The sequence below is a fragment of the Lampetra fluviatilis genome, chromosome 1, assembly GCF_964198595.1.
Source record: "Lampetra fluviatilis chromosome 1, kcLamFluv1.1, whole genome shotgun sequence".
Classification (NCBI taxonomy): domain Eukaryota; kingdom Metazoa; phylum Chordata; class Hyperoartia; order Petromyzontiformes; family Petromyzontidae; genus Lampetra; species Lampetra fluviatilis.
Genome location: NC_136275.1, coordinates 32,600,444 through 32,627,753, shown reverse-complemented (window position 1 = coordinate 32,627,753; position 27,310 = coordinate 32,600,444). Strand labels below are relative to the sequence as shown.

Below are 27,310 nucleotides of genomic sequence, written 5' to 3'. Positions count from 1 at the left end.
TGTGTCGGTGTCTCCTCGCTCAAAACGACGTGCCATTGAGCGCGGCGCTCATCTCTGTCGGTTGCCTTTGAGTCAGTGGTGGTGGGGGGAGGAATTCCACATTCCCATGGCAGGGGCCAGTGTCTACATCAGACGACCACTGTTGACTTGCATTGACAAGAGCAATTGTTCCATCAACACTGGAGTTGCAGCAAACCGTGAAAACATGTTGCCTACTATGGTGGCGACTTGTGTACGGGTTTGATGCGTGTTTGACCCGGACAGTTTGGCAACTGGTAGCCGTATTCGGCTGGCAGAACTTGATTAAGCACCGTGACCTGTGTGTGTGCTATTGCGTTGAGCTTCATGACAGTGAACTCCACAGTTTTGACCGATTGAGGTTGACTGAGAAAAAAACGACGGGGTTTGGTCTGTGTGCTTGTATTCGACGTTGCCTTCGGACTTCTTCCGACCAGTGTAATGTAAACATGTGCTGCTTGTATTAGACCTGTGCTTACCTGTGGTGTGCCTAAATTATGATTCAAAATCGATTTTTGGGTTAGGCCACGTAGTGATTTGGCCAAAACGTATGTCGGGTAGTGTGCAGGGACTTAAATCAAATACGTGGCCAGATCATGACGTGGATGAACCAAAACACTGAAATTAAAAAACAAGCGCCGCAGAGCGATTGTAAACAGCGCAACACAAACTGTGGACCACAGAGTAAACCACTGTCGTCTGCGCTCCTTTGATGTAGGAGGAGCAGCAAGACGACACAAACGCTTCCTCTCGCTAGGCCAGGGGTCGGCAACCTACGGCTCCGGAGCCGCATGCGGCTCTTTACGGGCTGCTTCTTGACGATATGTACGTATGTACAGTATGTACTCAGATGCATTGCGGCTCTTGAAATACTGAATTTTGTACCGAATTGGAAAAAAATGGCTCTTCTTGTTATTTTGGTTGCCGACCCCTGCTCTAGGCCTTCTGGTCGTGGCCAGCAGCAGACCTCGACGTTCACACCGAGCTCCCGAAACGTTTTGCCAGCCGTACGCAAGGACGGAACCCAGAAGTCGATCGTGAAAGGTAGAGACGCAGTCAGGTGAGGGAAGAGAGACACGGGTGGAGACACGGATGCAGCGCGACGGGAGAGTGGCACACAGTAGGCATAGCACGATGAGAGAATTGTCGATGAAAGACGAAGATGGAGATGAACACAACGCCCCATCCTATAGAGCCCTCATCCAGCGGTGGATTTGGCACACCCGGCCGTACCTTCGCACGCGGCGTTTAAACGAAGCATCATTACCAGAGCCACTACAATCCCCAGGAAGAGGAGCAGAGCGTGCTAAGGCACATTCAGTGACATCACCTGGAGGGGAGAGGCCACCAGACAAGTGAGGGCAGGCTGGGAAGGCTGGCCCGGAGTGCGTCTACTAACTGACGTGGTTATATATGTGTGCGGGTGTGCGCAAAGGGAACAAAGTATGTTCAACTTAATTTGCACCGTGCAGAGCCAACCACACCAATCGGAGCTGTGGAGGAAGGACAACAAACTAAAGCACAAAAAGCAGTTTAGAAAGAAATGAGTTTCAATCGAGATTTAGAAGCGCATTGCTCCAGTGTCTTAGCGAGCACCTATTCATGCTAAACAAGATACACAACAAGGAGGTGGTTTGGCCAGAACCCTGTGCTCATATTTCCACGCCACAGAAGGTATTCATTTAAGGCCGAGTTAACCCAAGGGAGTTTCAGTGCAGGTTGAATGGGAGTTATTTAAATTTCGATTTAAAGCTTTAGTGACTGCAGGGATTCATATTATTGGTTCTTTCGGTAAAGTCACGTGACTTTACCGAAAGAACCAAGAATATGGGAGTTGTTTATTTTTACGTGTGATGATGGGGAGCGGTGGTGCAGCGGTTAGCACGCTGCGCTACGAACCGGACGACCCTAGTTGGATTCCCGCACATGGCCAACCCCAGTGACGATGATCAAAACCGGTCCTGTGCCTCCCCTAGATTGATTCAGCCTGAAATGAGTAACTGGTTCGGTATGTTCATATGACCCCTGCAGCCACTAGTGGCCGCTACACCGAGAGCGATATTTATGAAAAAAAATCTGACTCGTGAATTCCACTCGCAACCCTCGATCGTGGCAAATTCATCATTGCTTGGGCGCGTGCACTCTTCCCCCTCTATTAGGGAGTACAGATTACTCCAGATCGCCCAGAGAGATAAAGGCTTTGTGCAGAAAAACCGCAAGGGAGACCTGTGCGGTAAGAGGTGCAAATGTGTTTTCGAAAAAAAACCACTCAACTTAATAAAACCTGAGACACCTCTCCCCCAAAAATTATTTCATTTCTTCCACAGCCGCAGAAATTGTGGTCGTTCATTCACACGCTGCCGACCCAATATCAAAGTTTGGTAACAAGATAGTTTAGCCCCGGGCAGATTTCTTAAAATATATATACATATGCGGTCTGATGTATCAAGAAAGCATTGTAGGACGATAATATGTACACGCATGTTTCAAAAACAATCTCCAAACATGGACACGTCCCTCAAGCGTCGATTGGCCCGAGCACAATTAGTGGAAGATGGTACAAATGAGACGCTTGGTATCCTGAATCCGATGCACCATTTGTCTCCCGCGACCCATGACCATCGCCTCACCCTTGCCTGGTGACACATTAGCTAGTTAATGCTCTTCATCCCCTATGGGACACGAGGCCGCAATGGGTTTCTCTCCACTTCTACCTGTCCTTGGCAACACGTTGAGCCTCACCCCAAGAGAGGCCGATCGCTGCCAGCTCATCCTTCACTGTCTTGATTGAATTTCTTCGTTTCACGGAGGGCCTGGCCTGTCTCTGACGTCTCGTACATGGCGCGGACGTTACACGTATCGAGTCTGATCTTGGCTTTAGGACCCAGGGGGTGCTCCTTCACACTCCTGACTTCCAACAGGCTTCCATCGCGAGTTGGTCATACTGCCCTGGAGGGAGGCTTGAGTCTACTGTGGGCCCTAAGTGTTGTCTCTCTTTCTCACTTTGGTTTCCGTAACAAAACCTTTTTGTCCGGGGTAGCGTTGTTAGCGCTACACCCAGCCCGCAGCGTGGAGGTGCCAGTATGCTGTCGTTTGTCAGGCCCCACGCCTGAGACCAGTGCGGTGTGGTTGAACCTGCCGGGAGCCAGAAACCCCCCCCTCCCCCCCGGCATAGCTCTCATCACCACCGCAGCAAGGTCACAGTAAGGTCACAGCAAGAGGGTGACCCTGGTGACATATAGATCCCTTGTGTTAATCCAATACGGAACCTTCGTCTCATCTGATACAGACCCCTTGTCGTATCTTTGACTGAACGATCGACCCGTCATGAAATATGACCCTTGTCCACATGAATGACAGAAAGTGTAAATCATCCCATTCAAAACCCTCGTCTCATCTGGTGGGCGATTGTTGCCGCGTTAAATGCAGAATGTGATACCAATCCGGTGTAGAACTCCCATCTCTTCAGAGGACTGATAAACCTTACGCCATCCACTTCTCATCTCGTACAGCCCCGTAAGCCCACTCCCAATGCAGAACCTCTTCCCCGTGCGATGCAGAATCCATTTTAGGATCCGAGTCTTTGATACAGAATCCACGTCTCAACCAATGCAGAACCTTCGCAACAATTGATACGTAACTTTCTACCAATTCGAAACAGAACCGTTGTCTCATCGGATACGTAACCTTTGTATCATCAGATAACGAATCCTCATCTCATCTTATCCGATGTAGAAACCTGTTTGAGCAAGGATGCCTCTTTGGCTGAGAGTGTCATCCAAGTACCCTCAATCATGTTACAAAAGTAATTCAACAAATGAAAAGAAAAAGACAATGTCTTCCCTTTAGCCTCTTATACTCTTTGAGCACATGCTGTTAGCGAGCATCTATTAAGGCTAGCAACATCACACCATAGGGCAATGCGGCCTAGCTGTATTTGTCAGTCCTCGTGTTCAGTCCTAAGTTACTTATTTCAGGTGGAGTCAACCTAGGGGAGGATGTGTGGATGTCCACCATTACCCGGAATCAAACCCAGCTTTCCGGGATTGTCACATAGCCACGTGAACATTCAGTCACATGCCCAATTTTCATTGCAAGAAGGAACGCATGGATTGCAAAAGACACGCAGGTTAAGGACGCGATTTTGACTGTTTGGGTAGGGCACATCGCGAAAGCAAATGGCAGCTGATGAGCCGCTGGTCGAGATGGAGTGGCAGTCAGGAGAGGGATTCGCACACGAGAGGACGTTCCCCGTGGAGATGGAATGAAGAAGTCAGGCTCGTGTGCAGGCGGCACGGTGAATTGTTACATCAACGTAACGCAAGAGATGGTGACACCATGGGGAGGGCCTTTATCTAGCAGTGGACTGACCATGGCTTGTGGTGATGATGTCCATATGTTGAACGTCTTTCGCACACGCACCTTCCATTGGCAAAGATGGCAACGTACGTTCAACATACATACGTACATACGGCCGTCTTAATTGGAGGTGCGGGGGAAGGACAACAAACTAAACACAAAAAGCAGTTCTAAAGAGATGAGTTTTCAATCTAGATGATGATGATGATGCACAACTATGACACCGACGCACACCCACGGTAGAACTTTAACCGTCCCTATAGAGACCCGCCTATTTATAAGCTCTTAGCTCTGGGCGATCTTCGCGCAAGCCAATGTCCTTTATACAGATGTCAAGTCCTCCTTTATTAAAATAGGCGAAGGAACATTTCCACGGTAACTTAATAATACCAAGTGCGGGGAGGAGGCCGGGTGGCCGTGTCAGCGACACCGAGGCAGCGTTCGTGAGACTATTTGCGCAAATTTCGAGTCCGGGCCGCCCGCGCTTATAAACCAGCGTGCCCGAGTGCGGTGGAGTTTAAAGGGCTGGGACCCCGGTGAGACTTGGCGATGGCTACAACACACACACGGTGGTGTCTCCAAGCTGTGGTGAAAAAAAAAACGGCTAAAGGCGCGGCCCTGCAGCAGCTTGCCTACGCCCCTGCTGGCGGAAGGGTCTCCACGAGGGGGGGTCTCTATAGAGCCCCTACAGGGAGTACAGTTGCCTACTCTACCACACTGGCTAAAAAGCCGTGGAAGAATTGGCAGTACCCACACTTTACCCCACCGCGTGCAACTTAACGATCGACTGTGGCGTACGCAGTTACTCTGCTGGGAGGAGGGGTATAGGTGGGGAGGAGGGAGGGATTTGAAGAAACTCGCCACATTGTTCCAACTGCAGTTGCCAGGAGATGGAACCGTGAAAACTCTGGATTGTATGTCCCCAGTGAGCTTACGATTAAGTATTTGTTTTGGTAATATTACCAGGTAAGGCCCATGGAGCTATATAGCTCTTTTTCAGAAGCGACCTGGGCACAAATGATAGCTCAACGAAGTGGCTTATCACGTGGAAATGTACAGCAGCTAAATACTCGAAACGCACGGTGATGTTGATTCTAAACGTGGAGAGAAAAACCGGAGAACCCGGAGAAAAATCCATGCGACCGCCGGGAGAGACACGCAAACTCCACATATACAGGCACCAGGGTCAGGATCGAATCCACGACCTCCCGTACACCAGGCGAGGTAGTCAACACCGTGGCGCCCTGAGCAACGATTGCACTATTGCTCGAGAACTGCCTCTTTGCCTGCGCGCGCGATTCAGACCGCCTCTCCAGCCAAACTCTGCTGGACGGCCGGCCTGGAGTTTCCCCCCCCCCCCTTCCCCCGGAGCTCACCTTGAGGTGTCCCGCGTGCATGCCGACCCTCTCGCACATGCTCAGGAAGAAGGGCATGTTCCCTTCGTCGTGAACGATGTAGACGGCCACCTTCCGTCGCGACATCACGTCCAGGATGTCGCGAAATATGTCCATGTCGGTGAATTTGTCCATGGCCACGGCGATGAGCTGAGTGTGGCGAGCGAGGGGAGGTGAGGGGGGGATGCAGAGAGGGCGAGAGGGTGGAGGGCATGGAGGTGTGTTAGGACTTGCAGCAGCAGTAGTTGCAGCTTCAGCAGCGGCAGCAGGAGCATCGTAAGTGGCATCGTGATCAGTAGTGGCAGCATCATCAGTAACAGCATCGGTTGTGGCAGCAGTAACATCACCAAAAACTGCATTATCATGTATGTATGTTGAACTTCTTTCGCGCCGTACAAAGCTAACCGTGATAATCATCATCAGCAGCATAATCGTCAGTAGCAGCAGCATTTACACGTGGCCATAATTAGCTGCAGCATCAACAGCAACCTCATTAGTAGCAGCAGTTACATCATCACCATCGGCAGCAGCAGCATCATCAGTTGTGCCAGCAGCAGCTGAGTAGTAGCAGCAGCAGCAGCAGCATAAATTATCATAAAACTCAAAACCACAATAATCACCACCTTCAGTGATTGTGTACACACACACACACACGGCACACGTAGGGTGACTGACACACGGTTATAGACCACGACAAGTAGCCATGTAAGTTTGAGTCAACCCCCAGGTAGGGGCCAAGGATATGACTCAGACATCACTCGCCACTGATATGAGCCATGGCTGGGACACGAACTAAGTTCACCAAGTTCCGAGTGCAATGCGCCCCCTACACCCACAAAGACAAAGATACCCTGCACAGCCTTCACAGACCTTTGGGGCAAGTGCTGCTAGCGAGCACCTATGAAGGCCGGTACGGTATGCGAGAGAGTCGGTGGCCAGCACCACGCCCGGCCGCCTTTGTCTCCCTAGTCGCGATGTTTACCCACACCCCACCAGGTACTCAATTCAGGCTGAGTCGACCTAGAGGAGACCCAGGACCAGTTCAAATAATCGGCACCGGCGTTGGCCGTGAGCGGGAATGGAACTCGGGTGGCCAGGTTTGGTGTTGCAGCGCAGCGCTAACCGGTGTGCCACCGCTCTCCACGACATTCACAAAGGCGCGAACGGTGACACCGCAAGACAAAACAACCATCCCTCACGTCTCACACCGCCCGTTTGATCATCAGCAAGCTGCGTCACTCACACGCAGCGGCTGCTGCCTCTGTAGAGCATGGTGGCAACTCAGCGATTCCAGCAACTCAGCGATTGCTGACTCTTTGGTTCTTTCGGTAAAGTAACGTAGGGTAGAAAAAATAATAGATCACGACGTTTCGATCGCAAAACAAGCGACCGTCTTCAGTAGCGTTCTCTCTCTCTCAGCTGAAGACGGTCACTTGTGTTGCGATCGAAACGAAATTCAAATATAAACATTTATTTTTAATTTAATTACATTTTTCTACCTACGTGACTTTACCGTAAGAACCAAAGAGTAATGGATTCCTGCAGTCACGAAAGCTTCAAATCAAGATTTCAGTGATTGGTCGTCACATGCACACCTATATATATCGCAGGCAGGTAGGTGGTGTATATGTCGTTATTACGGTCGATATTATTGTCGTGCAGAGATAACGAGATGGAGGTTGGTGGATTGTGCAAATATGGAGAAACCAAAGTTAGATAATTAATTGGTCATAATCATGAACCTTATATTATTAACATTAGGAGCAGCGGCAGCAACAACATTATATCCGTAACCGAAGCATGAGAATCATCAAAAGAAGCAACGGCATTATTAACTCAGCCGTAAGAGCAAATATCATGCTGGAAATATTTAGAATCCATCCAGGATACAAACATTTAACTTATTGTAAATTTTATGAAAGTGAAAGCAGATCTAACTTTTCGGCAAAAGTTTCGCTTTGACAGATCAAAAGACACATATACTATCTCTGCACATCATCATCACCATGAACATGGTGATGCTGGTGCACAACTTTGTAGGAAGTTTAACACGTAGGCTTTCGCGACCAATTTTAAATCATAATAAAGGTTTTGGGTTAGATCGCGTAAGTATAAATGTGTCGAAACCCTCCACCACCCACTGTTCTGGCAATTCGCCCGATGATGCTGGATATAATTACCAGCAAAACGTCGTACTCGGATTGTAAATGTTGTGGATTCACTCTCCACCACACCGGTGGGTTGAAGTAGTGAACTATTTGTCATTTTGTTTACGTGACAAATCCCTCATTGATGGTGGAGGATTGACATATTTACACGATCTACCCCAAAAACCTTTATTATGAACTTTGTAGGAAGTTTACAATAGTTGACCTATGGAGAGGTGTTCTCCTGTCATGGAAACGTGGAATCTCCACCACGAGCTCAGTGTCACCGAGGTGAACATTGTTCTCCGTTCTCGTTGCATTCATGTGGACACTCGTAGGACGATTCACTTTCACGCTCTTAGGTAACTAATGTGTACACCGATAGTACAGCACTAACAGCACTTGCCCCAACAATCTCCATAGGCTCTATAGCGGGGGGGGGGGGGGGTCTTTCTCATTTGTGTGGGGTACAAACCTCTTATGAGGCCAACACGGCACATGCAGAGGTGGTCTTGCCAGTACCACACCTGACCATGTCTCCCCAATGCTGATGTTTACACACCGCACCAGGTACACGTACTCATTTGAGGTTCAGTCAATATAAGGGAGGCCCAGGATCTTTGTCTTTGTGTGAGGAGCGAATAGCTGCAGCAGTTCGGACCTGGTGATCTTAGTTCGACTCCTTGCCGCGGCTAACATCAGCGGCCAGTGATATCTAAACCGATCTGATGCGGTGTGTGAAGCGTCAGCATTGGCGAGAGAGTTGTGGTGATGCCAACACTATCTCCTCGTGCCCAATGCCGACTTTCATAAGTTGCTTGCTTTCAGCGCTTGCCCCAACAGTCTGTTAAGGCTATAGGGGGGATTTTTTGTCTTTGCCAGTGTGTGTGATGTCATTTACAGACATTACTAAGTGGTAAACGCCTTCGCTTTTCAGCCAAATTCTGGCTTTCATCTCCACCCATGCCAGTAACACACCTGGACAATTTACTGCTGGGCTTGGTCATGTTAAGGCAAGCTGCCCGTGTAAGTCCCATTCAACGCAAATCCACATTCCCCACGGGAACATTCGTTCATTGTCTTGCAACTGTGTTTAATAATGGTCACTTGCATACTCGGCAGCATCCAATACAACATACTCATAATAATAATGATAACCATGTATAGCCGCCATGTTGGATCAGGACCTCTCAATGCCATGTAAGTCATGGGAGTTGTTTGAAAATACTTCACCAAGCTCGTAATGAGGGCGGGCTCGTAAAACGGGGACATGGGGCGGCGGGACCATTCAGACATCACTCGCCACCAATGTTAGCCGTGGCTGGGAATCAAATTTTGGTTGCCGCCGGGTTCAGAAGCAACCGCGTGAACCGATACATTCCTGCTCCTCCACCCGGCACGTAATATGTGTGTGGTGTGTGTGACTCATTGGGATTCGAATTGAAAGTGGGAGAAAATATTTTACTTAACAAAAAAAAGTCTTGACGTGGCTGGGTGACTCAGGGGTCAATGCGCTGACATGCGATCAAACCGGATTTTCAAGTGTGACCAATTGATGGTCTCAGCCTGGTCACCAGTGACCGCACTAAATCGACCGTCAAATTAACTTTGGTTTGTCACTTAATTTCGCAAAAATTCCCAGATTTTGAAAAGCAGCAAAAAAAATCACCTTACTGCCATGCGACTGGAGTTTTCTGTATTGCAGTGGTACCTGGGGAAAGTGTTTCCCTAATGCATGATGAAAGAGGCATCTCAGAAGAAGTTAAGTGAAATTTCCTTCCACAGGCCATTCTCTAACGTGACATTACGATGGGTTTCAGAATCTGGGTTTCAGCCGCACGTTATTACACCGGCTTCTCAAGTGCCGCCTGGTGATGGGCTCAGCCTGTTCACCAAAAGCTGCACAAAAGCCCCCCCACATTATTGTACATTAAATGTAGTTTTTGCACTTAATTTGTCTAAATTCTGAGGATTACTCATCGCAGTTTAAAATGTGACACCTTGCAGGATGTGAAAAAGTGTGTTCATGTTGATGAATCGGTTGATTGAAGTTACTTCAGAAGGAGTTCTGCAACACAATCTTCTAGGCCGTTATCGGACACACGGAGGTGCAGCACTGCTTGCCGCAAGACCTATTCACCCAGGAGAGCCACGCTTGAGTCGTACAACTCCTTTTCAGGAAGGTCCTGCATTGGGTTTTTATTTTAAGATAACTTCAGACGTGGGAGGAAACTGTGAAACCGGCAGAAAACCCAGGTCTACAAGGGGGCAGCACTCTATCCCCGTGCTGATTGAAACGGATGGAGATGAGTCCACTTGCTGTACTGCCTCCTCCTGGCGAGCCGGGGTAGAGCACCCCTACACCCCATGGGAATGGAGTTTTACGACATTTGTGCGACCCACAAACCCTCGCTTCCACAGCGCAGGATTGCAGGCCACATGCGCAGCCGCCACCAATAAAAACAATAATATAATTGTAGGAGAAGCGGTGTTTTTAACTCTCATGTCTTGCATCATTGATTCATTTATGTACAAAATATTACAAATATATTTGTCCTGGTGGGATACAATTATGATCGTCACCAGCCATGGTCAATCCACTGCTGGATGAAGGCCTCTCCAAGCTCCTACCATCCCTCACCTCTGCTGATGTTTACACACCGCACAGAGTCCCAGGCAGAACACGTTCTAATACCAGATTTGAAGCTTTCGTGACTGCAAGGAATCATATTCTTAGGTTTTTTCGGTAAAGTCACGTAGGTAAAACATCAAAATTAATGAAAATAAAATAAAATAAAAACAAAAATCACGACGTTTCGGAGACTTGTGTTGCCTCCGAAACGTCGTGATTTTTGTTTTTATTTTATTTTATTTTCATTAATTTAGATGTTTTACCTACGTGACTTTACCGAAAAAACCTAAGAACACGTTCTAATACCACTCGCCATTGACATTAGCCGTGGCCGGAAATTAAACTCACGGCGCCGGGTTCTGTGTGGCATGGTATGCTAACCACTGCTCCCACACGCACATAAACAGCACGCAGACTCACGCAGCAGACAGGGACGCCCATCACAGGCTCTCATTCACAGCTGTCAATCTCTCATTGCGTGCGGTTGGGGGCTGTTGGTTCGGAGTAATTATTACAGTCCCAGAACAGGGTACACCCTCACCCATTTTTTCTCTCTCTGTGAAGAGTTCCTGAGAGCATGCCAAAGATGGTAACTGCTTGCTGTAGCAAGATGCATACACCTAGGTCGACTCAGACTAAAATGAATACCTGTCGCTTCTAGGTGTGGCCAACGTCAACATCGCCGCTCCCACGAGTGCCTTGAAAGGGGCTTCACGAACAGTACACTGGCCCCCAAAGTGTTGCATGTTTAAGGGTCCACAGATGGATTTACGAGCCGAAATCGCTTTCAGACATAACCGCAAAAATGCCCCCCAAAGATGACAGCAGCTGTTGCAACTATGAGACTAATTTGTCTACTTTCATGACTTTTCACTGCCCACCCACTCGTAAAATGGCCACCTGTTTCCATGAGGATCTCTCTCTCATCTTCAGTCAAGAGTTCCGTCTGCCCAGTCCTTTGAAAATACTTACGGCCCAACAATCAATACATTCTTGTGATCCTTAACAATTTGTCTCGTCAGCTTTAAGGGCACCCTGTACTTTGTGTGTTTACTGAAATTGTGCTGTAGGTGCTGTGACATGACGTGACGTGTCCGATGATAACTCTCCTCAGAGCAGTGGATAGTGACTCCGTTTTTAGAAAAAAGGATCGTGGAAGGAGATGTCACAGAATTACTTCCAAGATCATTTCCACATTCGGAGCTCGCACTTTCACGTGCACAAGTGCTTTAGAACACTGGTTGTCGTGTGGCAGTCAAACTAATATTTGTTTAAGCTGGAAATGTTTGCCCAATTGACAAAACAAATCTACCATGATGGCCGTTATCCTGCAGTCATTGGTGAACAGGCTGACACACCAACTTCCCCCATACTTCAGAACCTGGATTGTATGTATGTACATTTAACTTATTTTGCACCCTATGTAGTCAACCGTGCTAATATGAGGTGCGAGGGAAGGACAACAAACTAAACACAAAAAAGCAGCTGTAAAGAAATTAGTTTACAATAGAGATTTAAAAGTGCTTAATCACAAGCGACTGAAACCTGGATTCAAACCCAGGTTTCTCAGTTCCTCTGACGCCTGGGCTATCCCTATGGCACATTTGCTTCACAACACAGAACAACGTCGAGCATGACTCGCTGGAGACAGAGCGAGTCATATGGGAGAAGGTCGGATATGTGAATAATTACAGAAAACGACAGTATCACCATGCACGTACACGGTACTAGGTGTGGGTGGTTAATTGATTGGGGCGTACACGTGATGGCCTGGTATGTGACGTGTTATCACATGCAGAGATGCGCACGTACACGCGAGATCAAGACACCTGCAATGTACACAATCTGCTGATATTTTGGAGGCTAAGCAGACTTGGGCCCGAGTCTTGTTTGGATGTGCAGGGTGGCACATGCAGCTGCAGTACTACGCGGCGAGCAGCAGTGAGCAGTGCAGCAAAATCAATCGTTGTCCTATACTTCTATGGTCCCATGTGTGAGTGCCCACTGCTAACCAGCACACATGAGTACAGTACGGTCAAATGATCCTCGCGGCGTGGGCAGGCCCTCATTCAGCACCGGAGGGATGTATGAAAACGTGGTTGGTTAATAACAGCTCAGATGACTCTGGGTCATGTGAGCTGTTGTTAATCCAGCCTTACGCATCCGCAGTGGTGGAGTGACATCATGGAAGATTGTGATTCTTTCAAACCCGGGTTCGATTCCGGGGCGGTGCAGATGTATTGATTATGATTGCTGCTACTGCTATTAACCAATGTCTGAACAGCAACCCCAGCATCGTATATAACACTAACCCAGTCCATGTCTAACATGAACCCTGACTCTAACTATATCGCTAGCACGAATAACGATACGATTACTGAAACAAAGCCTGTCTCTGACATTGTTGTTACAGGAGTATCAGCCATTGTGTGGACGAGTGTTATGGTTGTAGAGCTAGAAACAGGGTTATTGTAAGGGGTAAAGTTAGGATTACAGCTAGCTATATGGTTAGTGTTAGCTGTAAGGTGAGTGTAAGAACTACGCATATGGTTCGCGTTAGAGCTAATTTAGAGTTTGTGTTAGGGGTAAGGTTAGAGTTAGGGCGACAGCTACATATAGGGTTAGTGTTAGGGTTAATGATAGCTATGAGATTGCTGTTAGCTTTAGAGTTTAGTACTAAACATAAACCACAACCATATGGATGTACCGAATCCTATCTTAGAGTTTGAGCAGTCACAACACCAACATTAACGCAGCCTCAACCCTAACCCAGCCTCACCTCCACCACTCCGCTTCACCCCAAGGATAAACCTAAAAACCGGCGGACAAACCCAACAGTCTCAAAACCAAAACCCGTGGGATGAACAGTATGCATTCGCAATAGTCTGCCCTGATCCCGCGGTGGGAATTCCACATTCCTATGGCGGGGAGCCAGTCTCCGTCCGCAGGATAAACCGACTCAAACTTCACCGCGTACCAGGCGTGTCCCGCGCGAGTGCCAAAGAAACCTGGGCAGAGGTGACGAGTGGTGGCGTGAAACATCAGCAGAGGAAGAACTTACGGGGGTTCCAAGCAAGCTCAAGGTGGGGGAGGCTTCTTACTCATAGAAACAGAGCCCCCCCCCCCCATCAAACACATTCTTACATTCAAATCCTAATACTGTGCACTTCATTCAGACGCTGTCTTTCCGACATACCTGTTCTTCACCTGAGGACGGCTGCTTGCGTTGTGGCCGAAACGTCGTGATAATTATTTTATTATGTTTTATTTTTATTATTTTATTATTTCCCTTCTAACGTGACTTTACCGAAAGAACCAAGAAGATGAATCCCTGCAGTCACGAAAGCTTTAAATCGAAACTTATGTAAATAATTAACCGTTTAAAAAAGCCAATATCTGCCTCGTCTCTCGTATCGCATCTATCTCCATCCATCTCTGGGGGGTGGGGAGAGGAGTTGTCGATTCGGAAAACTCACCGACTGCGCGTTCTGTACGAGCCGTCTCACGGTCTCCTTCACGTTGGCCGCGCCTTCCCCGGGCGGCTGCGTGTAAACGGTGGCTCTGGTCACCCCCCTATAGCCCTGCGCGTCCGGCCAGCCAATGTCCAGAGTGGCCGGTGGCTCATCGTCCGACTGGTCCGGCCAGTAGGTGAGCGAGCTGTCACCGTCGGTCGAGGCTGTGCTCTCAGTCTCGGCGGCGGTGGCTGGGTCAGCGTCCACTCCGGTATCGGCGCTTCGGGCAGCCGTCGAATCTCGACCCCGCTGTTCTCTGCTCGAGTTGTTCACCCGGTCGATCTCCTCTCGGGACAGGAACGGTTTGATGCTGAACTTCTCCAAGGCGGCCTCGTATGTCTCGGTTCCGCCGTCGATGAGACCTTCGAGAGCGATTCGCTGCTCCTCGCTGTAGAAGTATTCTGGCTTCGACTCGCTGGCAATCCAGTTGACGTTGTGGTCAGCCAAACACATCTCCTGCGAGAGAGCCATGTTGGCGAGCCAGCCGCAGCAGCGGAGATCCTGAAGTCCTAACAAGCGTGTCTATGTTTGTATACGTATGTACTGTGTACTTGTGTGTGTTGTTGTTGTTGTTGTGCTGTGTATCTCCTATACCTGCGCGCGTGTGTGTGTGTCTTTGTGTTGGCTGTACGTGGCTGTGACGTGTGTTCTGTGCCGGTGAGAGAGAGAGAGGAAGGGGGGTGGGTGCGCTGCTGGTGGTGGTGGTGGGAAGGAGCAAATGCCGCCTCTTGTGGGCGTGGCTTTCCTCTGAGAGCACCTGAACTGAACACCTGAGCGAAACGCAGCGGAGAGTTTGTGTGTTTGAAGTGTGTGTGAGCTCTGTGTGTGTGACGTCTGTGTGTGTGTGATCTTCGCCTGTGTGTGTGTGACGTCTGTGTGATCTGTATGTGAGAGATCTTCGTGTGTGTGGTCGCTTTGTGTCCTGTGTGTGATCTCTGTGCATGTGTGTGTTGTGTATGTCGGTGTGGGGAGCGGTAGTGTAGCGGTTAGCGCACTGCGTTACGAACCCGGCGACCCGGGTTCGATTCCCGCTCATGACCAACACCGGTGACGATTATCTGAACCGGCCCTGGGCCGACTCAGCCTCAAATGAGCACCTGGTGCGGTGTATAAACATCGCCACCGGGGAGACAAAGGCGGTCGGGCGTAGTGCTGGCCACCCACCCCCTCGTGTACCATTCCGGCCTTCATAGGTGCTCGCTAACATCACTTTCCCCAGCAGTCTGTTAAGACCACACGGGGAATCTTTGTCGTTTACGTTGAAGGCTATACGGGAATCCTCGTGTGTGTGTGAATGTGCGTGACAACATGCGGTCAATTCACCCGTAACACCTGGGGACTGTCCCGTCCGCGGCCTCAAAGTGTGCACAGCCTGGAGCGAGCGCCGACAGGTGACGACTTCGGCATTCTGTGGCGAATGGCGATTGTTGTTGTTGTGCGTGCGGGAGGAGCGGGTCGCCCTGTGTCGTGGTTTAGCGCGCTGAGCTGCGAACACGGCGACCCGAGTTCGACTCCCGCCCACGGCCAACACCAGTGACGCAGAGCCTGAACCGGTCCCTCGGGTCGACTCAGCCTCAAATGAGCACCTGGAAACATCGCCATGAGGGAGAGAACTTGAAGTTATACGGGGGATCTATGACTTGGGGGGAGAGCGGTGGTGCAGTGGGTTAGTACATTGTGATTTCAACCTGGCAACCTGATATATATGTGTGTGTGAAGCCCTGGTTGGTCTCCCCGTTGTGTGTGTTTTGTACTTACGTGGCGTGTCTGCGTACGTGTGCTAATTTGCGTGTGTGTAAGGGTGTGTCAGTTTACATCATATCACGCAGGGATATTGGTAAAGAGTTGTCAGCCCCATTACTCCTGCTGTTAACAGTATTGCCAACACATTGAATAGACACCAGGATAGCCTCGTTTGCAATAAAAAAAAACACATCAACGGAGATAGTCACGCAATGTCGACTTGATAAAATACGATGGGCCTGCACAGCCTTTTAGAGAGTTTGAGTGAATTCTGTTAGTGAGCACCTATTAAGGCCAGCGACCCTGGCTGCCTTTGTCTCCCCAGTGCTGGGTTTTACTGTTCATGTTTACACACTGCTCGGGACAGGTTCTGAAACCACTCGCCACTCATGTTGACAGTGTCTCTGGAAATCAGCACTCTCACCGTCTCACCAGCAACACTCTCACACAAACTCACACGTCTACCACTATCGTCGTCGTAAAAAAAATGGCCCAAGGCTTGTTTACCATTGCCTTTCCTTAGTAACGCAATAGCAGAAGAGCTTTAGATCTGGGAATGTTGGCAGAGAAGATTAATTGGTTTCTGCGAGTGGTTTTGCTGTTTCGACCCTTCTGGGCTCGAGGTAAGGGAGTGGTTCAGGACAGCTTCTAATGCATGAACTAAACTATTTTTTCTTTTACCAGGTAAGGCCGACTGAGCTTTATAGCTCTTAGTCACGAAGTCACCTGGCCACAAATGAAAGCTCAACGAAGTGGCTTGTTACGTGGAAATTTAAAGCAGCTAAATACTCTAAAGTCACGTTTCTAAATGTGGAGGGGAAAACTGTGGGACCTGGAAAAAAATCCACACAACAACGGCGAGGGAGACACGCAAACTCCAAATATACAGGCGTCATGATCGAGATCGGGATCGAACCCACGACCTCATGCATACCAGGCGAGGTAGTTGGCAGGAGAAGTGGGCCGGAAGGTGCCTGCCTTGTTCGCTGTGTGTTGCTGTTTGTGTGTGCGTCGTGTGTCGTGTGGTTACTGTATTTACATTTGAGAATAACGAGGGAGTGCCAGCCAAGGGAGAGAAAGCGTCTGAGAGGTCGCCCGCGGCGGAGATGGAGCGATGAGATCAGTCCGTGTATTTTAGGTGGATTGTTAAAGATGACCGCAGTTTGGAGAGACCTTTAGAATTCAAGTGAAGTCAAATAAGAGTTTGTATTTAGTTCAACGAGGTGGGTACTGACGAGACCAGGATAGTCTCATTGACCCCAGGTCGCCAAAATCGATATCACGCCATGAGACCCGTGTGTCCAATTATAACTTTTGCAGTTAGCAGTGTACCACCCCGTGTGCTGGGCGAGGGCTACTTCATAAGATCCCTTCACGTGATCTTTATCCATACGCTCGAGAGGGTGTTTCCCCATACGCTCCACTTTTGAACCCACGCCTCAGCCTTGGAGGCTCAGTGCTCTGAATTCTGAGGCCTGTGGCTACCTCACCATGCGTCTGTGAATTCACGGAGGCACGGCAGGGCCTTGGGGGGAGTGGTATTGTAGTGTTTTACCTGGAGACAACAATATGCATATACAGTAGACTCTCGATTATTCCGCTAATGACGGGAAAGGTGGCCACGGATAATTCAAACTTGCGGATGATCCAAAAATTCTCATTTTTTGCGGATCTCTATGCCAAAAAACACTAATATTGGTATAAATGATGTTTAAGTTAAGGAAATTGAATTGTTGATGAATCAAACAAAAAATTGTCGTAAAGAATCGACCGATCGATGCGCGTGCTCAGTGATGTAATTTTCCTGCCCCTGCGCAGAAGACTCGGCTCACCAAGTGGGCAGACGCAGAGCCACGTCAATCAACATCAAACTCCGCCCACTATTGACCTGCAAACTACTGTACTGTAGAGGTGATCACGTGGATTTCGGATTAACCGGAGCACTTATTTCTTCGGTTTCAGCACGTGACTAAAATACATATTTCCAAGAATAGCAATGTGTCACTGTTTTTAGATTGCTAACTATGGGCTTTAGGGAACATCCACGAGTTATTTATTTATTTTAAAATCTCAGGTACATATATAGTATAAAATATATCCTGTATAAAATATATATAAATAGCAACGTTTATACAGCAAATGTATCAACGCCTCTGGGTGACCTCGACTCAGCGTCCCAGCCACGATGCACGGACGCGGCCGATGGTAACATCACGTGCGTTTGTCCTGAGTGTCCACAAGTTCGACTCAGCACCTACACGTGTCACCATCAGCACTGGGCGAGACGGTCGTTTAGAACCACATTCAGCCTGAAGAGTGCGGTGTGCTTCCGCAACTGGCCTCAAAAATGGGCAACCATTCATGTGGGATGTCACAATCACGCTCCCGTGTCTATTTTAGACAATCCTCCCCCATGTAGAGGGCGTCGCGATGCGTGCAGTTGTCGCCGCATTGCAGCCTCGTCCTGACACTTCACTTGGCGTCTTCACTCCCTCATGGACAGTAGCAGCAGCAACACATCACGGCAGCTCGCTGCTCTTCTTCCGATCGCAGCGGGAGTTTGCAAGGGCGCCCCGATCTTCGTTCCCGTGATGTACAATTCACGTCTGGGCCTCAAAAATGCACTGGGGAAAGTATTGTTCACTACTAGCGTGGTCGTGCCCGCTCGCCGGAGGGAGATCCATGAGAGCCAATCTCGAGGCGACTTCGGGCTACTCCTCCACCCTGGCTGACTTTCTCGTCGGATGAATAGTAACATTTATTTATTTATTCTGGATCAATCCGATATTCTCCAAGAGGTGGGAGAGGTCGGAGTCCAGACACTTCACCCCACCACACGCGACCTGCCGACTGGCAGTGGTGTTAGGGGCCGTCCATAAATGACGTCACGCACCTTGGGGGGGGGGGGGGGTCAGACATTTGTGACGATGTGTGACGAGGGGGGAGGGTGAGAAATGTGACGTCACATCAAAATGCGCAACTTTAAATATAGACAACAAGTTCTACTTAATTAAATAGACTTTTTAATTAATATTTTCTCATACAACATCAGAGTGCAGCGCCACATTACAATGACAATAGTTTAAAGCAATTTGAAGCATATTTTTTTTTGGGGGGGGGGCAGAGCTTTGTGACGTCATATTTGAGGGGGGTCTGACTTTTTGTGACGCCGTGTGACGAGGAGGGGGGGGGGTCAAAAATCGTCCAAAATGTGACGTCATTTATGGACAGCCCCTCAATACGAATTTAGGATAATTAACGTCCCTATACAAATATCAACATTCGGCGCATGGCCCTCGACTCGCGTCGATGATCGCGTGGCATACTTCACATCTGAGAGAGTATCGACATCTCGAGGTGCGGTGATGATGCGACGCGTTTCCCGATGCTGCTTTGTTGTGCGGCCCCTGTCGCCGGCTACGCGACACCGAAGGCAAAGACACACGACACGTGTTTACTGCTGTCATGGCAACGGTGGCGATGGGCACGTGTGGTGATGATGACGATGATGGGGCGGTAGAGGCGATGGAGTTGATGGTGCGGGCGGGCGGGCGGAGGGGGGGGAGACGATGGGATGGTCGTGATGACGCAAAATGTTTCGATCAGAACCCTCGGGGCAAGGAAAGGCATCGTCAGACCGGTCTGGTTTCAGATGCTCACGCATGGATATTCGTTAAACACCACACACACGCACGCACATCTACACACAGTTACCCACATAGCAACAACATCCGACATTCGCCACTCAGTTGCGGCGACGTCACCACGGTGATTCTGGTGCCAGGCTTGGTGCACATCAAAGTGGAAGTGAAGTGTTGACGGCTTGAATACACGTTGCCATGAGACCCAGACTCGCGTGTTATGGGTTAACTGACTGAGATAACCGAGGAATCCACCATCTGTGCACCCCCACCCCACACCCCCCACGTGCGAGCTTGTTGCGTTTCATCCGCCCGGCACTCTGCTCCATTGTTGCTAGAGGGGAGTTGCTTCCAACTGCCCAGAAGCGTCCTTCAAGAGCCTCCTCCTCCACATACGCCGATGTTGACATCGCTGCTACCACTCGTGAACAAGTCCACTCGCCCCCAAAGTCCTCCTCTACCACATCCGCTCATTTCTCCTCTTGGCCGTGCCGCGCCCTTTTAGAACCCCTCTTTTCGTACAAATATGCGTGGCTGGGCACGCGAGCTGCATGACTCAGATATGGCATCTTCGCCTGCCAGAGGGGCTTCACCGATGGGACTGCGTGCAGATCGCTCAAGCATCTGCGAGCTTACACGATCCAGCCTGGTTTAAGACGGTGTCGAAGCCAGACAGTGGGCACGAACACACTTAACGTCTTCTTGGTTCTTTCGGTAAAGTCACGTAGAAGGGAAGTAATAAAATAATAAAAATAAAACATAATAAAACAATTCTCACGACGTTTCGGCTACAACGCAAGCAGCCGTCTTCAGGTGAAGAATTCTTCACCTGAAGACGGCTCACTGCCCATATAGGGCATCTCCACCACCCTCTTCTCTCCAACCACCCCCATCACTCACGGAGAGTTGGGGGAGGAGGTGGACGCGGTGTCCATTGATGTGGAGTGTCCGGTAGGCGTTTTGTTTTGGTGGGCGGTTACCAAGTCCCCACCTCATCGTGGCACCTCCAGAATAAACAGTCCTCTTACACTGTCTAGCAAAGACAAAGATCCCCCGCGTAGCCTTAACAAACTGCAGGGGCAAGTGCTGTTAGCGAGCACCTATGAAGGCCGGCACGGCACACGAGGGGGTGGGTGGCAAGCACCACGCCGAGGCCGCCTTTGTCTTCCCAGTGGCGATGTTTACACACCGCACCAGGTACTCATTTGAGGCTGAGTCAACCTAGGGGAGGCCGAGGACCGGTTAAAATAATCGCCGCTGGTGTTGGCCGTGAGCGGGAATCGAACCCGGGTGGCCGGGTTCGCAGCGCGAACCGCTACACGACCGCTCCCCACTGTCTCAAAGATACAGACAAAGGTCCCCCGTATAGCCTCATCAGACTGTTGGGGCAAGTGCCGTTAGCGAGCACCCCACACTCTCTCACACACACAAAGACCGACGCACACGCAAGGAAGACACGCGCACTTTTGAAACATCCACACACGACGCTGCCACGTTCTTGCCCTGTAGACTGGTGGGGAAAGTGATGACGCACGGGGGTGCATCGAACTCGAGGTAGGCTTCAGGGCAGTTCAGACATCAACGGCCGCTGATGTTCGCCGGGAATCGAACTCGGGTGGCCGGGCTTGTAGTTAAGTGCGCTAACCCCACTGTGAACGCCGCTCCTCGGACAACAAGAAAAAAAAACATTTATGCCGATGAACACGTCACAGTCTCGTTTATCCACTCAAGCCCGCTATTGTTCTATTGTTCACGGCGTTCTGTTCTTCGACGCTTTGGCCATTGAGTCGAGCCGCTCCGGTTTCCTTAATATAATTGCAGCAGAGCGAGCGTGAACAACAGACTCATTTGTGAGAATAATCGCTGTGGTTGTTAGAGGCGATTACAATAAGCGCACGCCAATCCCCTGCCAGCATGCAGGATTCTGCCGTGGTAGTCCAGAGGTCATCGGCTCGACTCGATCTCTCAGCGCGGCAGTTAACAGAACAGGCCAGTTGGTCAAATCTCGCCATATCTGTCTGTCCACCCAGTAGTATACATGGGTACAGCATAGTTACTCGATCGGCAGTTCTCGTGTGTTGGGTTAACATGTGTGGGTACTCCCAACTCTTCGAAGACGTCCGGCCAGTGTGGAAGAGTAGGCCAAGTCCCCTCTATGTGTGAGATCTCTCGAGCTTGCTCTAGTGGAGACCCTTCCACTAACAGTGGCGTGAACAATACATTGGATGGCTGCATCTTTCCCTCTTCACGTTTCTGACATAATACGGCCAATATATTTGTCTTGACCCAGGCGATGGGGAACTTTCCTCACTTGGGGCCAAAGATGAGCACCGCCCAAAGCAATTTTGAGCAGGAAACACTTCCAATTAGTGTTAGTTTAAATGTATATATGCTGTGGGATATTTCTGCCTAAATTCCAATTGTGCCATCGACGTTGTGACTTGAGGAGATGAGTTCATTCGGCAATCTCAGAAGACCAGCGCGACCTCCACGTGGCGGGGAACGGCTACTGGCGATATTATTGTTACCGCAATTCCCCCGACAGACATTGCAAGGTATATTAACCCATTCGCTACACTCTGCACTTATGTAAGAAAGCCGCATACAGATATCCTCAAAATCATGTTTGCATCTTAAGAGGCGCGATTGTTGTACACCGACCTGTGATCTGTGTTCAATCTCACAACACACACACACTATCATCATGAGCGCCGGTCTCCACAACGACACGAACTATTTGCTTATGTTATGTATTATAAACATAAAATTTCGCGTCGAACTAGGACGAATGTATTCAAGAGAGGGCCTCTCGTCGCTTACACCTTTTTTTCTGGAATACTTTGCAGTTTTTTCCTGGATTTTTCTGTTCGCGCATAGTCACTTTAAGATGTTTTCTTGTTCATGTGTTTCTTTTTGTTTGTTGCGGTTGCACCCGATTCAAGAGCCGAATGGCTCACAGGGCTATACAAAATAAATGATACTGAAACTGAAAACTTCACCAGCACTGGTGACAAGCGAGCCTGGCTCTGCTGATGAGACACCTGCGTGTCGAAACCGGTTCAGCGTTCGCTTGTCTTGTGGTCAGCGATGCTGACATTCGGTATCGTGCTCCCAGAAGGCCGTGAAGCCGTTGTGCTGCGTAATGAAACGAACTCTAATGCTGGTTGTTGTGTGGAGATGAATGTGCACGGGACGTGTCGTTTGTTTACCCAGCGTTGGATCTGTCTTGAAACTTTATAGGGTGAAGACGCCCTCTTGTGGGACCGGACAGATACAACACGCGTCACGCTGCCGAGCAGCTAATACGTGCGGGACTGCAGCCCTTGTCGCAATCCGTTGAAGCACGAAGGCCTCCCCACGCCATATCGGTGATGGGTTTCGTTTGGCCATACTTCACCACATTGTTCAGTGTGGGTTGGTGAGGGGCGGGGCAGGGGCAGGGGGGGGAGACGAGGACTTATATAACTCGCAACTAATGTTAGCCGTGGCCCTTCAGTGGCATGCAGATGGCTGGGTTCGCAGCCGCAGTTATTGCTTCAACTAATTAGACCGCTATAATCCCCACGACCATGCGCTCGATTCCCAGCTATGGTTACTATCAGTGGCAAGTGCTATATGAAAATGCCCTGGACCTCCCGTAGGTCGGCTCAGCCTTAAATGAATGAGTGCCTCGTACGGTGTGGAAACGTTGAACATTCCCTTTGTCAAGATATCTCCTCCGGAGAGTCATCCAACGGCATGCTGGGTTAGTTCCATCAACGAGTCTTTTGCGTACGGCAGGAAACTGGAATTCCACTCGAAAGCTCTGCACGTACAGAAGCAACGACCCCGTTGTTATACCGCCATCACTTAGCCACTTGGCAGCAAACCTCACAAGGTGGGCAAAGGCAGCGCGCACCAGGAATGCTGTTGGCAGCAGCACAACGCGTGCCGTGCCGTGGCTCGCTCTTAGCGCTTGTCTCCCAAGTCTACATTTAAAGGATGAACGGACTGGATATTTCTATCGCGCGTGTGCCTACGGTCGCGTAGTTTGCGGCTGACGGAAATGTCCATCAGCCGCTCAAAAATAAAACTTGTCTAACGTCATATATCGGTGGTTAGAAAACGAGGGCGGAGCAGAAATTACCCCACACCTTCAACGTAAATACACCCACGCGGTCATTATACCATCAGCTTGACTATTTGGGTCACGGTGCGGTGGGGTTGCGTATTATGCGCAGTTTTGCAGTAACGTTTCATAACTTGTTATATGAATTCGTTTTCATGCAACGCGTATTTAGTTTGTTTTGCCTACGGCCTTCTTCGCGAGGCTGATGTCGGTGGAGAGGGACAGCTGTGATTTGATGTTGACCCAGCGAATTGCGTTAAGATTAGCGGAGTGCATCATCATGGCTATGAGGATGCTTCCTTTCTAGTATTTGTGTCTTGTTCCGAACCATGCGTAATCTGGCCAATCTTGTCAGATCTCGGATGATATTAATACTGTACAATATTCATGTGTTTCATTATGGTCTTGTTTCAAATCCAGGTTTGTTTGCTTTTTCTCCGCAGAACTCTCCAGAATAACATTGTTACGGTTATGCCCTTAACCAGCGCCAGCAACCGTCAAGCCACGTGCATCTGAGCCCTTACACACGATTGTGCCACGCACGTCACACACATTGTGGGCAAGTGAATCCGCAAACATTTTTATTGAGAAAACCAACGTAGAATGTCTCAGACGCGAATAGTACACCGTGATGAATGAGAAAGCTTGACATTCGAAAGCCTCTCCAGATTATACTTGGCCTCATCTTGCACGTTAGCCAGACCATCTTGACAGAGGTGGGAGTCGCCACATTTTACCCCACCATACGCGACCTGCTGGTGTGGTGAACCCGTTCATTAAACTGCCGCCGCCGGGAAAACGAATCGAACCGGCGACTTCAAGATTCAAAGCTCAGTGCGCCAAGCACTTCACCACGAAGGAATCTCTTTGCAGTCGTAGATAAGCCTGGGTCGTCAGGGGTCGGAAAGAAAAATAACAAGAGGAGGCAAAAAAAAAATCCTCAATAATTCAAGAGTCCCAATGTATGTGAATAAATGACGTCACGAAGCAGTCCTTAAAGAGCCTCATTCGGCTCTGGAGCCGCTGATTGGCCACCCCTGGTCTGCGTGAATCTGTGTTATGGGTGACGGAATCACTGGGCAATTCCATCAGGAATTGGGAAAAATCATCAGCCATGGTCTGTTCACTGCTGGATTAAGGTCATGGGGGTCACGTGACCACACTTCACCGGTGGGGGGCATAGAAGTACACCGTACAGTATTTACCACTTGCTGCCCACACCATCGCCCAATGACAACACGGTGGTTACCCATCCAAGCAGTATCCAAACTCAAGACGGATTCGCTCCCGAGATCTGACCGGGCAATGTAAATCTACTTAGAAAAAAACGAATCTCAAAAACGAGGATGCAATGATTGCTAGGAACTTTTGTTTATATACTGAATATATACACGGAAAGAGGAGCAATGTCCTATTTCGATTGAAAATCCGCAGCTAAATACTTTGTTTCCAGATTACGAGGTGCACCGGCCAAGGTGACAAGGTGGTTCAGAGGTCAGAGCGCTGAGCTGGCACCAGCGAGTTCCTGGGTTCGAATCCAAGACTACAGTTTGCGTGAAATCGGCACAGCCCATCATCGTCATTCCAAGATAATGTAATTGGCAATGACTTTGTAGGACGTCAAAAGTGGTTGTCCTAAGATGAGTAATGCTCCCCGTCGTAGGAATGTGGAATATCCACCACTGGATACTCACCACTCGGTACTCACCACTGGCTCCTGGCAACAGACATGAGCGCCGCCTAAGGGGCATTTGGGCAGGGACAGAGCCGGGTCACCTTTGTGCCACGGGTGACCCCTGGGGCAGCACCACAGACAGGCATCGTTTACAGTTCGTATGTATGTATGGTGAACTTCTTTCGCACCGTACGTAGTCAACCGCGCTAATCGGAGGTGCGGGGAGAAGGACAAGTTCAGTGGTGACCATGGATGTGTTTTATTTGTTCAAATCTATATTAGTATTATTATTATTACTAAGCTTGTTTACCCAGGAAAGGTGAATTGAGTCTTGTGACGCTTTTTAAGGAGGGATCCCGACAGGTTTTTCAATGAGCGATGATTTAATTGGGATGTACCGCATGTTGCGCCGGAGTAATTTAAGGGCGTTGCTTTCTTTCAATTTGGCGCTGTGAAGCATGCGGCGTTTTTTTGCTTTTGTTTAAGGATTTACACACCCGCAGTATTAATCAGGGCGGCCGCTCGAACCAAACGAACCAAACGATCCAAACGTGAACTTCTGCAACCCTTGGCTCCGCAGCCGCACGCGACTATGTACGGACTGCCTCGCGACGTAATGTTTCTATTTATTCACGTGCATTGCGCCTCTCGAATGTTGAGTTCTGTACCGAATTCGAAAAAACAAATGGCTGTTATGTTGGTTGCCGACCCCTGAACTTAAGCCATGTAAACGCTCACGATACATTCACGTATCGTCTCGCTGTGTGTAAGCATTCCGCTACGACTGTTATGTTAAGGAACGTGGCTGATCGAGGCAGACGTGGAGACGAGACAGCACAGACGGTATCGATGAGAACGAGAAGAAGTGATGGCGCAGCCGAAACATTAAAAAAGACGCGCCATGCAATACAAACGAGAACGTACAGATGAGACAGTCCTAACAAGATGGTACCGACGGAGACACTCCCAGCGAGACGGACGACGCAAACGAGACAGTGCAAACAATGGCGAACGAGACACGTTTCGGGACAAATGGTGTCACGTAGACGAGACGAAAAAAAATGAGGTCTTGAATCGGATCGTGAGCCGTAATTGTGACAGTCTAACCACGAAAGCGAATCGTGACTCCACTGCTTTCGATGAATAGCGGTTGGTGCAGTACCACAAATAAGCGGCTCAACAATGCACCGATCCATATCGGCCATCAAGCGCACGGTACATACGCCGAATCGTGTGAGATGCTGTGTTTTACAATCCATGCAGTGTTTGTGTGGTGTGCAGTTCGCGTGCTGCGGCATGCACCCGTTGTCCCGAGTTCGATTCCCGGCCACGGCTATCATTAGTGACAAATTAAATCAAAACCGGTCCTGCCCCCCCCCCCAACCAGTTCCCATCTGTCACCAGTTTACACTGACCAGTGTGGTGAAGTATGGTAAAAAAAAACCCCCATGACCGACGGATATGGTATAGTGGGATTGAGAATGTCTGGACATTTGTTTTTATTTTAACATACAGTACGTAAAGTACGTAAAGACGGTTCACGTGACCAGCAGCAAGTCGAGGCAGCTACATTCACAATGTTAAACATTCGGAGGCGATGCTTTAGTTGAATTGCCGTGAATCGTGAGTCGTCGGCTGGTGTGGACGCGAACCGCTCCGACCCCAGGGCACCCCGTTTCAGCACCAGGGACAGCGTTCTCTCATGAATGATGCATGGCTGGGTCGCTGTTGAAAGGCGACGCGCGTAGCCCGATACAGTAGCAGGCCGGGCAATTTTGTGGCTTCTAATTTGAGCCTTGAATAACAGAATCCACAATGATAATAACACAGTAACAGCTTCGATCATACTATAGCAAATGTTATTTACAATACGCAAGCGATAGGCAACGTACACCAGTTCTACCTGCTTTTAATCTGCAGGTTTATTCCTACTTTTTCGTATTTATTTGGCCAAGTGACAGCACATTGAGATGATACACATGCCTTGTATTCAAATAAAAAAGAGACCTGCGGTGTTATGTTCGTAATATAATGATGGCAATCTATAATTCTGCATCATGTAATGCCAGCCACTGTTTCAA

General features: G+C 49.3%; 1 protein-coding gene across 1 annotated transcript in view; it reads right to left on the bottom strand.

The window, feature by feature from the left end:
• Positions 1-14,714, bottom strand: part of LOC144942727 (uncharacterized) — a 37,588-nt gene extending 22,874 nt beyond the window's left edge. The window contains exons 1-2 of the mRNA XM_078870016.1: positions 14,027-14,714; positions 5,754-5,921 (exon numbers count right to left, since the gene is read on the bottom strand). Of these exons, the coding sequence (XP_078726142.1) occupies positions 5,754-5,921; positions 14,027-14,533 (675 nt within the window). The 5' untranslated portion in view covers positions 14,534-14,714. The remainder of the gene's footprint in view (positions 1-5,753; positions 5,922-14,026) is intronic.
• Positions 14,715-27,310: the final 12,596 nt, after the last annotated feature.